The sequence below is a fragment of the Lytechinus variegatus genome, chromosome 5, assembly GCF_018143015.1.
Source record: "Lytechinus variegatus isolate NC3 chromosome 5, Lvar_3.0, whole genome shotgun sequence".
NCBI classification, from domain to species: domain Eukaryota; kingdom Metazoa; phylum Echinodermata; class Echinoidea; order Temnopleuroida; family Toxopneustidae; genus Lytechinus; species Lytechinus variegatus.
In genome coordinates, this window is record NC_054744.1 from 4,335,524 (window position 1) to 4,352,264 (window position 16,741).

At 34.7% G+C, this 16,741-nt stretch overlaps 1 protein-coding gene across 1 annotated transcript in view; it reads right to left on the reverse strand.

Moving 5' to 3' along the window:
- LOC121415104 (cyclin-dependent kinase 7-like) overlaps positions 1 to 16,741 on the reverse strand; it is a 46,465-nt gene that overhangs the window by 11,563 nt on the left and 18,161 nt on the right. Inside the window, exons 9-10 of the mRNA XM_041608200.1 lie at positions 14,815 to 14,962; positions 13,257 to 13,309 (exon numbers count right to left, since the gene is read on the reverse strand). Coding sequence (XP_041464134.1) covers positions 13,281 to 13,309; positions 14,815 to 14,962 — 177 coding nt within the window. The 3' untranslated portion in view covers positions 13,257 to 13,280. The remainder of the gene's footprint in view (positions 1 to 13,256; positions 13,310 to 14,814; positions 14,963 to 16,741) is intronic.

Genomic DNA, 16,741 nt, shown 5'->3' on the forward strand with positions numbered 1-16,741 from the left:
CTGAAATTAAGCTCAAATTTACATTGTAGCTGAAAATCGAAACATAACATGCTGAAATCAGGTTTAAAAACTGAACTATCACCCCCGCCCAGTTCCTTTTTGGTGGAGGTTTCAAAAATGCTGATGCCTTAAATACTTTAACCTCCTTTGGGGGCAGTGCTATTTTTCTTTTTATTGATAATTGTTGACAAACTTCAACCCACCTTTTAAGAAAGGCAGGATATATTACTGGTAAAAACAAAATTACATGAATTTCCACTGACATTATGTAAAATGTTGGGTAAAATTTTAACCAGCACAAGGGTAATTATGTGTCCAACCAATCTAGGGCAGTATTTTACCCAATGCGGGAAGCATAATGTCCAGTATGGTTAAAAAAATAAGGAGCAATTACTTTAGAATGGGCAAAATCTTCAACACAATGGATAAGTAAAAATGCCTAATGTTGGGGCTAAGGGGGGGGGGGGGTCTTAGCCCCACCAATTTCCTGGGGTTAAGCTTAGCCCACCTTGTTTTTACAATACATTTTAGCAAAGTGGGCTAGCACGGTAAATAGTACGGTACTATCTGGCCCTGCAAAAAAGCAGGGTTAGCTGGCTTATTATGGTGCTAGCACCACAATTGCGGTGCTAAGAGATGCAGTGTGAAAATGAAACAGGGCTAACAAAAGTGAGGCTAAGCATTAGCCAATCACAGAAGTTGAATTGCACTCTGTTTGGTAAAACCATCAATATTCATGAGCTGAGGGATAGTCCGGGTTTAAGGCATTAACCACGGTTGAGCAGATAATATGAGGTTAAGAAAGACAGTGTGAATCGAAAAAAGGATAGTATGGGGTTAAGGATAGTCCGGGGTTAAGGATTGTATGGGGTTAAGGAAATGCAATGTGAAAAGCATAATAATTACCCTCTTATACTTTTTTAGAGTGCAAGAGAATTTAGAAAAAAATAAATGTATGAATTACTTAGGTCAAAGAATGCATTTGAATACTGTTCTATGTACATTTTAATTGAATGGGGGGAGTTAAAGGAAGATATTAATTTACATATTTTCACTGAGTAACATCCTGAAACTCTATGGCAGACTGTTAACCAATCTCCTGATATACCTTTACAAATTGCCGAGGAAGTTTTTGTGAAAAAGGTACAAGTAAGCTAAGTATTTTATTATATATTAAAATCACTGGCATGATTTTATATTTAATCACTTCATTCATCTTGTTACAAAAATTTATCAGAAATGGTAAAAAAAGGAAAAGCAAATTATCATGCAAATGTAAATATTCACATTTGATCACAGCCAAAATAAAAATTATTAAATTACTTGCTACAAGGAGCCTAAATATACATATGATCATTCTATGATGAAGCTCGACTAAACAATGTATGGGAACATAAATATCATATCAGCTCTTTCCATACCCGCAAGGTATTCACCCTTAGCACCAAAAAGGGAAGTGCCTTTCTCCTCCGAAAAGGAAGGCTCCCGACACGACGTGGCATGGCTCACTCGCAAGGACCCATGGGGATACAGAAATACCTTTTTAAGAGACCGAAAACCTTCCTCTTGTTCCGAAAATGAAACGTGGAAGTCGGAATGGAAGTACGGGTGAGGAATAGACGAATGCGTGTGAGAAGGTCACAGGGGGACCTATAAAGTGGTTGCTTCCTACCTGGTGTATCCATCAGAACACTGATTTCACCTGTTCTATTGTGAAGAAGAATAAAAATGCTACAACTTAAAAAAAAAATCATAGATACTCTTCCTTATTAGTTTTTGGTGTAGGTCTTCTTTTTTTTGGGGGGGCGGAGGGGGTAACCTGTAACCGTGATTTTATGTTTAAGTTCTTTTGTTTGTAATGGGTGGGCCAATCACAAGGTATCTTCCCTTGTTTGGGCTTTTTCCCTCCTCATTTTCTATAATTTATTTGATGTACGTTGTTATTTTATCCATTGTTTTTAATTGTCTATTTTACGTATCTTTATTTTATGTATTTTATCTGACCTCTTGAAGAGAAATAAACTTAAAACTTCTCTAAAAAATGAAATATAAAATCAACATTTGAAAGGTTGGAGAAGTGACAACCTCTTCCAAATGTTCGATTTACCACTTTAAATTTATTATTATTACTATTATCATTATCATTATAATTATCATTATTATTATTATTATCATTATTACTATTACTATTATTATTATTATGAGTTCTCTATAAGATGGAAGGAGAACATAAGAGATGCTGACCAGTGTCCATGCAAGGCCTGCCAGGTTCGACCTTACAACAAGGCAGGGGTGAAAACTGATACCCTTCCCCAATCGGACATCGGAGGAAGGGGACAGCCAGGGTGAAACTTTCCAGTTGAACATTCGGGTAGAGATATAGTAATTAGCTGTTTACCTTTTTAATGATCTGTATGAGCTGTCAAAGTAATGTTAAATTGGGATTTATGGGAGATGGAAGCAGGGAAATTGGTTGCCTCCATTCCGGTCCCCCACAAATTTTTTTTCAACCTTGAGCCTATCCCTCCCCCCAAATTATGATCTTAATCAGGTACAACTCCTGTTACCAAACTACTTTCAAATTTTTGCTATAATCGCACGCCTAGTAATCTAAGCAATCCACAGTGAACAGCATACTCGGATCATGGTCCCATCTTAAAGGTCAAGTCCACCTCAGAAAAATGTTGATTTGAATCAAAAGAGAAAAATCAGACAAGCATAATGCTAAAAATTTCATCAAAATCATATGAAATAAAAGAAAGTTTTGACATTTTAAAGTTTTGTTTATTTTTCACAAAAATAGCAAATGCATAATTTAGTCACATGCAAATGAGAGAATCAATGATGTCCCTCACTCATTGTTTCTTTTGTTTTGTATTGTTTGAATTATGCAATATTTCATTTGTTACAGATTTGACAATAAGGACCAACTTGACTGAACCATAAAATGTTAAACAATAGTAGTTCCACATGTTCAGGGCAAAATTAAACTTTGTTTCACAGGACAATGAGGAGAAAAATAGACTATTTCATGTAATAAAATACAAAAGGAGTGAGTGATGTCATCACTTCCCTCATTTGCATACCGACCAGAATAAGCATTTAACTATTTTGTGAAATCAAGCATGAAAAAAAAAAAAAACTTTCTTATATCACATCCGATTTTGATGAAATTTTCAGTGTTGTGCTTGTATGATTTTTCTCTTTTTATTCATTTCAACTTTTCGTTGGGATGGACTTGGCCTTTAAAAAGAGTTAGGATTGATCCAAACAACCTGAACTATATGGAAATCCATCATTGTCATAATTTTTCCTTGCAGGAAATTCACACAATGTTCTTTTATATTAGAGGAGCATACAGAATCATCTAGAAAATGATGAATGCATGAATATACATATCTAGAAAATATTTTGACCAAACATGCATTTTACATGTTAACATTGCTGGCTTTCCATAGTTATGGTTGATCGGGCAAGCTATATCCATATATTGTGGTTAGAAAGAGTCTCTTTTATGTATTACTAAATGAAATGAATGAATGAATAAATGAAAGGGTTTAGGATGTGAGAATTTTACAGAAATTATAGAACAGACCTCTTTGTAAGATGGGGCTCTTATTAATCTTTTTTATTGTTTAGTTATGTTCCGTCTTGCAAACTTATACCCCTTTCATAAACCCCATTAAAATGAATTAGGCGGCTAATAGCAGCATAATTTGGTCGTAAAATTGGAGGAGGACAAGAGTTATCCGCATTACTCTGATGCTGCTATTATCCGCATAATAGCAGCATCGGGACAAGATTTTGAGTTTATGAACGCATTTCCAAATTATGCGGATAATTGCCATGGTGCGGTCACAAGGTCACCCTTTTCCAACACAACCGCATCGGAGGGGGCGTGTCCAGTTGTCATGGCGATTATCCCCCTTTTTCAGGACGGGCGCTCGTAAAAATAATGCGGCTTATTTTCGGAGTTTATGAACGCAATTTTTATTGAATTATCCGCATTACTCATAGGCGGCTAATTGGAGGATAGGTTTATGAAAAGGGTATTAGATCAGCTCTGAAGGATCTTTTAAATTGTCCTAGTGCTCAGACCAATATGGAGAACAACTCTTTGCCCATGCTGCCCCTTCGCTTTGGAATACCACCCCATCATATGTAAAGAACTCTTCTAAACTCAGGTTTAAATCCTCTTTGAAAACATACTTATTTAAAAAGAATTTTTTAATGAGTTAGTGCCACGATTGCCAGCAAATTTTTCTCTCTTCTTCACTTTTTTTGTCTTCCTCAAAAAGCGCATAGGGACGCATTTGGCAGTGATATGGGCTATATGGTGCAGTATTTGGTACCCTGGGGTACCAAATAATAATCCGCCATTTTGTTGAATTATTTATTTAATTTTTTGCGCTGTACCCTGGGTTACCAAAAATGTGTACAAGTATATTTTAATGTTTTGTACAGATTTTTATTTTCTTTTTAGTGATCTTATGTAACAATTAATGCATACAAATGATAACTTTATTCTATTTGCTTACTATTATTGGCATAAGATTGTATCAAAGAAAGGAAATAGGCGTTGTGATCATTGTCCCCATCATTGTCATGATTGTAGCACCGATCGTACGACCGTGATCACCATGACAACAATGTAACTGTACACTATTACAACACGAGATGGCGCTGCACAACGCCGTACTACGGTACCCCGGTGTACGGCGTGGTGCATCATATTAGCATTTATTTATTATCATGAGTAAGCAGGCATTCATTGGCAATAAATCAACCACCCTAAACTCAATAAAGGAAATCAACTTTGACTCAATATGTTTAGATAATCTCTCTTATCATATCAAGATACTCCTTCCCTAATGAAATGCAAATGTTAAGCAATAGTCATTTTAAGAGAAGATGCAGGTGATAAAAACCGTCAAATAACGGCATCTTGGTTGGGCATTGCCCCTCTTTCTCATTTAAAGGACAAGTCCACCCCAACAAAAACTTTATTTGAATAAAAAGAGAAAAATTCAACAAGCATAACACTGAAAATTTCATCAAAATCGGATGTAAAATAAGAAAGTTATGACATTTTAAAATTTCGCTTCATTTCACAAAACAGTCATATGCACATCTTGGTCGTTATGCAAATGAGGGAACTGATGACATGATCACTCACTATTTCTTTTGTATTTTATTATATGGGATATGAAATATTTTGATTTTCTCGGAGGTCCTAATCATCAAATTTTTAAAATTGAAATATTCTATAATTCAAACAATAAAAAACAAAAAAAAATAGTGAGTGAGTGCCATCATTGACTCTCTCATTTGAATGTAACTGGCTCGTTCATATAACTATTTTGTTAGAAATAAACAAAACTTTGAAATGTCATAACTTTCTTATTTTACATCCGATTTTGATGAAATTTTCAGCATTGTGCTTGTCTGACTTTTCTCTATTGATTTGAATCAACATTTTTCTGAGTTGGACTTGACCTTTAACGATGAATGAACTAGATCACATATGATGTTTGAACTCAAAAGGGATTTTGATGGTGGAGGATCTGATTAAATATTGAGCGCCCGATGGCGGTTGGGAAATTCTTCTTCCTTTGTTCGGATGTGTTTCATCTTTGTTGGTAGGGAGGCCATTTCGAGCCAAGCATGATGACTTCTTCGTGAATTTACAGAAAAGTGGGAAAAGGAAATCTGACACATAAGGCAAACAAAAGCTTTAAAGCAAAAACACTGTTTGGGTTTCACAGAACATCAAAACAATGGACAAACTCATTCACCATAAAAGTGTTCCAATGAAGAATAGTGTAGTAGGTTTCACGGTACACCATGTATCTTTCTTGGGCAAGTGATGGTCCTGAAAAGGACCAACCAAACTCAACGTTTGACAAGTGTCTCCAAAAGATGACAAGAACACACTTCTTGAAACGTCGAGTTTGGGTGATCCTTTTCAGGACCAACACTTGCCAAAGAGAGATACATGGTGTACCGTGAAACCTACCTACTACACTGTTCCAAGAAGCCTAAGTTGACAAATAAATATTTTTTAATTATCGCTTGAACTCTACTTTTGAAGGTCTTTGTAGGATTAAGAAGAGAGTTTAAGGGTTCTAATTTGGAGAAATATGTTAAATCACATAATATAATTATTTCTGAAGAATTTTTTTTTCCAAAGTCATGTATTTTCATTCCATTAGTCTGTGAAGTAAGAGACAGAATTCACCATAATTCTTCCTTGTATTTAAACTCAAAACTGGTAAATATATATATTTTTTCAATCTCAAAGCTTAACTTGTTGCATGTAGAAACCGTTTAATCCATTCTAAAGCTTATGAATATAGTCGGTCATAGGGTAAATATCTAATTGTTCCCACAAGAAACTTTTGAATCCTTTGTGGAATAACTCTTAATCTAACCTTGACATGCCCTTTTCCTTTCTTAATTCAATCCAAGTTGCTCTTCAGGCTATCAAATTTTATTTTTTTTATCTTTAAGATAATATCAACAAAATCAACAGAAACAAAACTTAATATTCTTGTCATTTCTAAAGATAAGGAAAAAGTAGCTACAATTAAGTCCAGGGTCCTGTATCACAAAGGTTAGCGATTAATTGTACGGTTGATTTTTACGATTGATTGTACATTGCAATCAATCGTAGAAAAATGTTCTGTGATCATTGCTAACCTTTGTGTTATGGGTCCCAGATCATTTTATGGTGCTTATTTATAAGCTCGATTTGAACAAAATCAAAATTATATTTTCTTTATTTTTGTAGTCCCCAAATATTTGATGCAGATGGAATATTGGATAACAGTGAACACAAATAATGTTCATGGGACCACAAAAAACATTAAATCCATACATTTTAGTCAATTCTTCTCACATTTGCAATAGGAAGGTATTTGAACAACTAAACTTGCCATAGACATTTTAAATAAAAGAATATGAAAAATCCATCAATAATGTACCTTTCCCTGATCAACGAACATGACCCAGCCTGGTTTAATTTTTAATTCCTTTATCAAAACAAATCAAATAAACAGAGTTACCAGCGTGATTAAGAACATTCCAGTATTTTAAAAGCTGAAAATCTGTATTTTGGTGAGGAAATCATCAGTATTTTCAAAGAAATACCATTAGACAATGCATAAATCTTAAACTTTACAAATCAGTATTTTGCATAAAACCAACAGTATTCTTCTCATTTTCAGTACTAAATACTGAGAAATTAGTACTATTTGGCAGCTGTATATCAAATCAAATTAAATCTGATTACAAAATCACAGACATCCAGCTTGAGGATCCAAAGCCTACAGCCAGTAGTATAGGACATTAAAACAAGTACAATCGCCATGGCGATGAGGAAGCTACTGGGATGACCATAGTAAATTTATGACCAGCAGGCAAATCAAACACTCGGAGATGGTCAGTGGAAATTAATTTTGACACCGTAAGGAAATATTTGGTGTGAGAGCGGGGATAACTTCAAAAGTCAAAACTGTTCATCTCGTTTATTGAGACAAAAAAAAACTTGTGGAGAAATTTTTTCAGGTGATTTTTTCTTATCCATCTGGCTGTACAGAAGTTTTTCAGCAATTTAGGCCCACATTCACAAAGATGGTTTTGAAAACCATCGGTAAAAGCAATGGTTTATGCAGATTTCATGTGTAAATTGCGCTTAGTTTACCGCGCATATTGAAAAATTCCACTGCTGATGCGCGCTGTTGCCATATTGCACCAAATATACACCTTTTGCCATGGTTAAGTACATTTATTTAATTCATGAGTCCACTGTTTTGAAGAGTTAACAAACAATGGAAAACCTCAACCTCATTGAATTTGCACATAAATCCAGTCAATCGCATCACAGTGGAAATAATAGGTACACTATGTGCACGTTATTGGAAATGTCAATTTAGTATAATGAGGGTAAATCTCATAATGGTGGGAAAGTATAAAAAAAAAAAACAGGATAGTTGGGAAGTCTGAAAATATAGATGAAGGTTTTATAAAAATCCTTCGAAGGATAATATAGCAATGAATTCTTTTAAAATATTGATTTTTAAATCAAATCTAAATTAAAATCACTTTTTTTATTTCATTTTTTTATTTTTGGGACATCACTGTATGACCAGCAACTTCATGTTATGTGATATAAATTCCCTAAAATGTAATTTTTCTTAAAAACTCGAAAGAGATTTCATGTGTGAGGCAGATATGCCATCAAACACTTAATTTCAAATCCCCTTCTAAAGGCTAAATATTTTTATTCATCATGTTCAATTAAAAAAAAAGGAATTTATGAAATTCATGTCAAACGAAACAAAACAAACGGCATCACAAATGTAGGGGTGTCGTGGTCTGGTGGTTATGACTCATCTTTTAATCAGCCATGGCATGTTTTCCTTCAGCAAGAAATTTACCCACATTGTGCTGCACTCAACCCAGGTGAGGAGAATGGGTACCCGGTGTGAAGAAATTCCTTGAATGTTTCAGTGCCTATATGGCACAGTTAAAAGCCGGGGTAATAATAGCAGCGCTTTGTACAAGTACATGTATCCTCAGGCAAAAAAACACTTAATAATTCCAGTTATTATCAAATAAAACACTTTACAAATTCATAAATTATGTCTTTAATCTTGGATGGAATTTCATCAAACTGCCACCAACATATTTCTCTAATTTTCATGCTTTTATTAAAACACGTTGTCAGAGGGTCAGCTTCCCCTTTAATCGTCCACCAATTACAAATCTTGTCGAGTGAGGACACCTCCCGTGGAAACTCCCAAATCTCAGGCATCCTGGTGAGTGGCAAATTGGACGGGCTGGATCGGAAACCCTCTCCTCAGCTCACCCCTCTAGCGACTACCAACAAAAGCAAGATGTGCCGCACAGAGGACACCCTTTGAGGCGTGTTTACTTTCCCCAAGTGCTTCAGAGGTGACAAGGCGGTGTCCTTATCATAATACCAACATGTACGTGCAGCCATCCGGCAGTTCAAACTATTCAAGAGTTTTAAAAAGTGTTTAACTCAAGTAATTGCAGAAAGAAAGGATTTTGAGAGATAAATTTTATAATAGAGATGAAGTGCTAGGTCTAGACATGAACTTATAGAACTGCAAGTGGCTGAATGAAATGAACTTGAAATTTGCCAATATGAAGAATCTTAAAAGAAAATTAATCCCTATTAATACAATAATATGTAATGAGAGAGATGCAGTGATGTAATAAAGATAAAGGGCAAACACATTGAAAATCATAATTTGAATTTTTCTTGGGTATCATAAATAGAGAAGAAATATTTTGATTTGGTTTTAAGGGAAAAGCACAGAGCTACATTACATTAGCTCAATTTACAGTGTAGATCTATATCTCAAATCAAATTAGAAAGTATCATTGGAATTTTACAATTTACATGTACATTCTTGAAAATGATGTTCATACTACTGAACATTAGGGAAATTACATTTTACACTATTTACAGTATGAAAAAGTTATGAACATTTCGCAATAGTGTACTTGATGCTCTGGACATAAAGCTGTCTAGTGAAATGTCACATTCTTTTTTTCGATTTAGTTTATTGCCAGTATCATTTCTTGATGCACAAAACGGAAATAAAATGCATATATTCAATTTCTTCTTCTTACTTGCACCCCTCCCTTTCTTTCCATTACTACATTTCCTTGTTCTCCTCCTCCTGTCTGCTTCCCCTTCATTCTATTCATCGCCATCTTCTCCCCCTCCCTCTTTGTCTTCCTTCAAACCCTCCAATGTATCCACTTTGTTGTCTTCTACATCATCATCCTATGATATATTCACACTTAATTTGCTCCTTTTTTCTTCTATCTTCTTAATATACTTTGCTTTCTCAACTTAAAGGTAAGAGAGAGTAGTTGCAGCAAACAATTATTTCATGAGAAAGTCTTTTAGATCAAGGTTAATTACCACAATATTACCATACATGTACATCTAGATCTGGTACATGTATATTAATGTTGACTTATCTTTGTAAAATCATGAAATCTGAGCTCAAAATCGATCATTCTGATGATCACTAACACAGAAAAGCATGTGTGGGACAGCGTATTAATATTGCTAAAAAAATATGCAACATTTGTTGGAATTCTGTGTTTATTTTACTCATTTCTCAGGAATTATGCATTTCCTTCCAGAGCTATTTGGCACATATTTTGTTATATATACTGTACATGCAAACACTTTGTTGGCAATATCATTGGATTCTGTTAGCACTCATTTTGAGATTATTACCAAAACTGGTATTTATCTTTAATATTACTTTCCTCTTTCCCCTCAAGAATCCAGCAATGTATACATTCTCTTCAGGCTAAAACAAACACGCTTCTGGGCAGGTCATGCTGGTCAACTTGCCTTTCAATTATTTCTGGCCTCTCTCAAGGCTTTCCCATTTTCACCCCAAAATCCATTAATGTCTGACATTAAGGATTAGGAACAAAATACACATCTCTTTGCAATATTTGAGCTTTGATATATTCTCAAACACGACTCTTCTGTCTTCACTTCCTCTATTCTTTACTTAAACTATACCTCCGACTGACTTAACCCCAAACTATAACGTAAAGCATTAGTAGGTCGAGATTCAGTACAAAATAGAAAGTCTTGTTCAAGACTATATTTGAATTGGATACCTCTGTTATCCCCACTGGCAAGTAACATTGGGGTGCTAATGACTTGAGGACAATGCCGTGACCTGCAAATAATGGATTTATAATGGGTCGATAATAGGCTAGAGAGGTACCGGTATTTGGGGGGCAAGGGAATGTCCCCATTAGCAAATAACTTTACACTCTATTCCTTTTCATCCATTCAAAGAATAAACAGTGAGAGTTCTACGAAGAATGCTTCGCGAAATGCGTTTCTGAACAATACAAACCATTTAGTTGTCACTTTGGAAGTATGTTGGAGGCAATGTTGACATTTTCTTTTGTACCACAATGCAAACAAAGTCTGAAATCACTAAAAGCTCTGACAATACTATGTTCGGTATAAATGTGACGGTACACTTTAACCTATTTCTGGCAAAGTTTTAACACATTTTGCAATTTGCTCTACTAATATGCAGAGCCACACAATTCTAAAAAAATACATGAAAAAAACATTTTCATTTTATTGAAAAATCTGCAGATACATGCATGTGCCTAGTTTTCATTGCATTTTCAAATTTGACTCAGTGTGACCCCGACAAAAATATGTTTCAAGAAAATAATCACTACATAATTAAAGTTGCAGCATAATTGAAATATCAAACTGCTTCTCATGCAAATTGTTAATTTTCAGTATTTCAAAGATTCTTCATTAATATTTTATTTTAGTTAAATAATTTCGTTATAAGAATGCATCAATTAAGAAAGAATGATATTGCCAATCCAAGGACCAAAAGCTGATCACATGGGCTGTGAAATTTCTTGCAACAAATGGGTTAAAGGTAAATGCTAGTTTTGGTAACGATATCAAAATGAGTTCATACAGAATCCGATGAGAATGACCACCAAAGTGTCCGTTTGTATTTAAAATGCATGTGCCAAAGGATTCTGGAAGAAATTGTGTAATTGCTGAGAAATCAGCAAATAAGCACAGGATTCGGGTAGAGCGTCAGGCCTGACGCTCTAAGCAATAATTATACATTGTCCCACGTGCGCTTATCTGTGTTGGGGATCTTCGGTGTGAACATTTTGCAGCGTAGATTTCAAGATTTCACAAAGTTCAGTTAATGTAACTGTACCAGATCTAGAGCCTCGCTGATATACTGACAATTAAGCCTTGTTTTACAGACTTTCTCATGAAATCAGTGTTTACTGCAACTACTGGAATTTCTCTTTAAGCCTGTAGACCATTCAGATGTTTTACGAAGAGGGGGGTGGGGTTCCCTATCTCAAGAAGCAACTTTACTCCATCTACAATATGTACATGTACAATAAAACAATTTTCCTAGAAGTGGAAGACTTGCTGATCGAGCATTGAAGAATCACCACTTATCCTAAAATAAACAAGTATCATAGAGTCTCTTTTTCATGAAACGAACAGGTGTTTACAAAAAATCCAGTTGACTTAAATTATGATGTTAATTCAATTATTACTATTTATTTATATATTCATTTACTATATTAATTAATTAATCAATTTTTAAAATTTATTTATCCATTCATTCATTCATTCATTTAATTATTCATTTATTTATCTATTCTTTTTTTTTTTGGGGGGGGAATGAGTGGTACATAATCTAGGGTACATTCTTTTCACATTACTTTAACAATCAATAAGTAAGATTGACCAAGTCTCCTACTATCACTGATTGCCTGATTGCACATATAGAGATGAAGTAAATATAAACATGATGGAGAAAAAATCTTAATAAAATTAATACTTTCATATTTTCACTGAAGTAAAAATAATTTTTCTGGTTGGCAGGTGTTCTGTACGCACATGAATAAATCACACATATTTCAATATCATTATTACACTACAGAGTCTCGCTTTTGATGTAATATCAACAATCAACTCAAAGAAATTGGGACGGATAGAAGTCTTGTATTGTTTGTTTGGTTTTATTTGTAAAAAAAAATGTTTTTACCCATTCATGTGAATTCCACTTCTTACACCCTCACAATATGATACTTAACATGGCAAAGCAGAGACATAGAAAAGACAAGATGGCTTTATTTCACCACACACACACACACGCCATGGAAAAATCTTAGTAAAGTTATCAACATAATGGCATAAACTGAAATATTTCATTTTGATCGAGAGAGGGAGACATTGATTAATGTATACTTTGGAGATGCCGTGGCCGAGTGGTCTAAGGCGCCTGGCTATACATGAAAAAGTCCAGGGTTCGATCCCCGGCCGCGGCAGATATGCCTGTGAGCAAGGCATTTAATCTACAATGCTCTTTTATCCTGCTTGAAAATAAATGGAAATGCTATATGCATTAATGGTAACTAGGTGTGCACTTGTTTTTAAAAAAAAAAAAAAAAAAAAAAAAAAAAAAAAGATAGTTATTGTGCAAGTTCTTAAGTTGAGAGCGTTACGTGTGTCAGTCAACTTGCTTGAAATCACTTTTGAACTCCTATTTCCTTACCGTGTCTTCTAACCACTCCCCATCCCCTTCAATCCACCTTTCTCTCTCTCTTTCTCACTCTCCTTTTCTCTCTTATTTTAATATTGCTATCAAATAGTGATTATATCTTTAAAAACTTACCGCGTAGGTCTTGGTTTAGTTCCATCAGAAGACAAGTTTCTTTGCAGTTGACCCTGATTAAAAACAAATTAATAGGCATTGTTCAGAATTTTATTCAAAGTAAAAAGGGTTCCAAAAGAAACTGATAAAACATTCCAAGGGCACTGCACAAATTCCAACTAGTAATAATAATAATAATATCAATAATAATAATATCTTTACACAGGTTAGTTTCAATAATCTTTACTAGGCACATGTCAATAATTAAAAGATTGGTTCAGTCACAGAGAGGTTATAGCCCCTCACATCAATTGGTTTCAGAATCCAAATTCACAAAATGGCAAAAAGATACACCAATAGGAATGAGATGGGATTGAACAGCTTTAACAGTTTATTACACAATGTCCTTGATCAAGTGACCTAAATCTTGTAAAAATTTATCAGTGGTACTTGATTACCCTACAAGTATGTACAATGTTTTTTCAAAATTAAACTTGGTTAACTTTTCAATAAAGTACATTGATATGAATTAATGAGTTCACTGTTCAAAACAGAGGACTCATGAATGAAATAGCATACTTAACCATGACAACAGGCATCATTCTGCGCACTGTGACAAGAGCACGCATCAGCATTGGACAATTTTAATATACAGAGTTTCCAAAACCACCTTTGTTCACTGTTCAAAACAGAGGACTCATGAATGAAATAGCATACTTAACCATGACAGGCATCATTCTGTGCACTGTGACAAGAGCACGCATCAGCATTGGACATTATTTTAATATACGCAGTTTCCAAAACCACCTTTGTGAATTCACGGCCCCGTTTTACAAAGAGTTACAATTGATCCAATCAATCATAACTCTATGGAAATCCATCAGTGTCATAATTTTTTCTCAGCAAATTTGCAAAATGTCCCTTGTAAACAAAGGAGATCACACCAAATTGTCGAGAAATCAATGGATTTATAGATATATATTCATATAAAGATTTAAACAAAATAAATATGCATTTTATAAGTTGAATTTGCTGGCTTTCCATGGTTGCAATTGATTGGATCAATTGCAACTCATTGTAAGACTGGGCCCTGGCCAATTTGTTGCATTCTGAATTTCTGGGTGAGGAACCAGGAAGTGTTTGAGCAGTTCAGGGGAGTGTTTCACAAAGCAACTATACCGGTGAATTTACCGAAACATTCATTCAATCAAATGTAAGGATTTCAGGTTATGACAGTTGTCAGTGAAAATTGTTGACTTTCTGTATCATAAAATGCTTCATCCAAGACCCAAGCTAATGCTAATAAATGTACATCTATGTGACAATGCGTGATTTCAAGTCCGGTGCTGGAGCTGGAAGCTCAATTTGGATTGTGTTTCCTAAGCTCCAAAACCTATTCTGAGTTTACACCAATAACCCAGACCACAATATTGGACAGCTCAACACCTAGTGAGTGACTTTTCCAGGACCATCCTCATTTTATGTTTGGCGTTAGACTTGTGTAAAAGTCAAAACACCAACACCAAAGGTCAACACTGAACTCGAAATCATGCAATGGCTTCAAATGAGGTGTACTGACCTGTTCCTATATCATCGGCCATCTTTCTTTTGCTACCGAGCTTGGTTTGTGGCTTGCTGTTGTCCACTGGGGCTAGCATTCCTGGCCTAGGTAGGAGGTGGCCTGGTGTCGGGGCTGGCTTGTTATAGAAGTAGGGCATCTTAAGAGCCTGGTGTGAAGGAAAATTTAGAAAAAAAATTAAATATAATAATGGCTTTATCTCAAGCTACCATCACCGGCGCTCAGTGCATGCAAGGAATTTCCCCTGCCGGGTACCCATTCACTTCACCTGGGTCGAGTGCGGCACAAAGTGGATAAATTTTCTTGCTGAAGGAAAACACACCATGGCTACGATTCGAACCCACGAACCTCTGTTTCAAAGGTGAGAGTCAGAACCACTAGACCACGACACACCCACAAATATAAAAGAAAGTAGTTGCAGCAAACAATTATTTCATGTGAAAGTCTTCCAAATCAAGGTTAATTGCCACAATATTATGACAGATCTAGATCTGGTACATTGAAACAAATTTATCTTTGTGAAATCATTATATTTTAGCTGAAATAGCAAATATTCTGATGATCACAGACAAAAAATGACATATGTGGGAGAGTGTATTAATATTACTTGGAAAAATACCCAACATGTTATGGAATACCGTGCTTATTTTGCTCATTTCTCAGCAATTACAGTTTTTCCAAGAGTTATTTGGCACCATTTTTTTATTCATACAAACACTTGGATGGCCATTTTATTATATTCTGTTTGAACTCGTTTTGAGATCGTTACCACAACTTGCATTTATCTTTAATAAAATGTACAAATTCCAAAGGGAATACTAACTTAAATAGTGGCCTATATTGTACTGCGAAAAAAATTATAATCTGCAACCGCTACAACTTTGTCAAAATGAAATTAGCAATATAATACTTCTAATGTATTAAGATGATTCAAAATAAAATTACATATCCATTCAAGATAGGGACCAGTTCAATGAAACCTTCACAAGTCTAATCCAAAATGTTTCAGTAAGCAGAAATATGGAAAGTCTTTGGAATTAATAGCTATTACAGCATTATAGTACGCTTTGACTTAATTAGAAGCAAGACAACCCTGTCAAATGATAAAAAAAAGTAAAATGAAAATATTCCACTCTATTTTGGACTTCTAAGTACCCCCAACTTAATTTTTTTTTCCGAACTCCAGTTACACCAGATCAGCTTAAAGGGGAATCCAACCCAAATAAAAAATTGTTTTTATAAGGAAAAAAAAAATCAGACAAGCTGATAGGTGAAAGTTTGAATAATATTGGACAAACAACAAGAAAGTTATGAATTTTTTAAAGTTGTAAATATTGGTAATCACTATACCCATGGAGACTTGAAATTAGCCACATATGTGATGTCATAGTGATGTAAGGCAAGGACTACCCTTCCATGTACTCCAATACATATTATGGCTAAAATGTCATTTTTCCCAAAAGTTTTATTTCAAATTATATTTTTCTTTCATGAGGACATAAAATAATATACTACCTAGGTCATATTTAGATTACTGCCCCAGGGGAATGAGTACTTAGGAGAAAACCACAAATCCCTGAAAATAAAGTACATGGCCTATGGGAAAGTTGTCCTTGCCCCTTGTCTTAATTTACTTACCCAGTTGCCAATTTGAAATTTACATAATATTAGTGATTTCAATTTTAATGCAGCTATAACTTTCTTATTGCGTGTCGGATTTCTTTCAAACTTTCACCATTCTGTTTAATTTATTTTTCTCCTTCCCAACACAACATTTTATGACCAAGGCTGGATACCCCCTTAATCCTATATATTTGAATTTCCAAATTCTATAGCAAGTTTACTTAGAATGCCTCTTTCATTACTGTTAAGCAACGAGGTGTTAATTTTTTACTACATGTATGTTATATTTCTCCAATGATGCAGT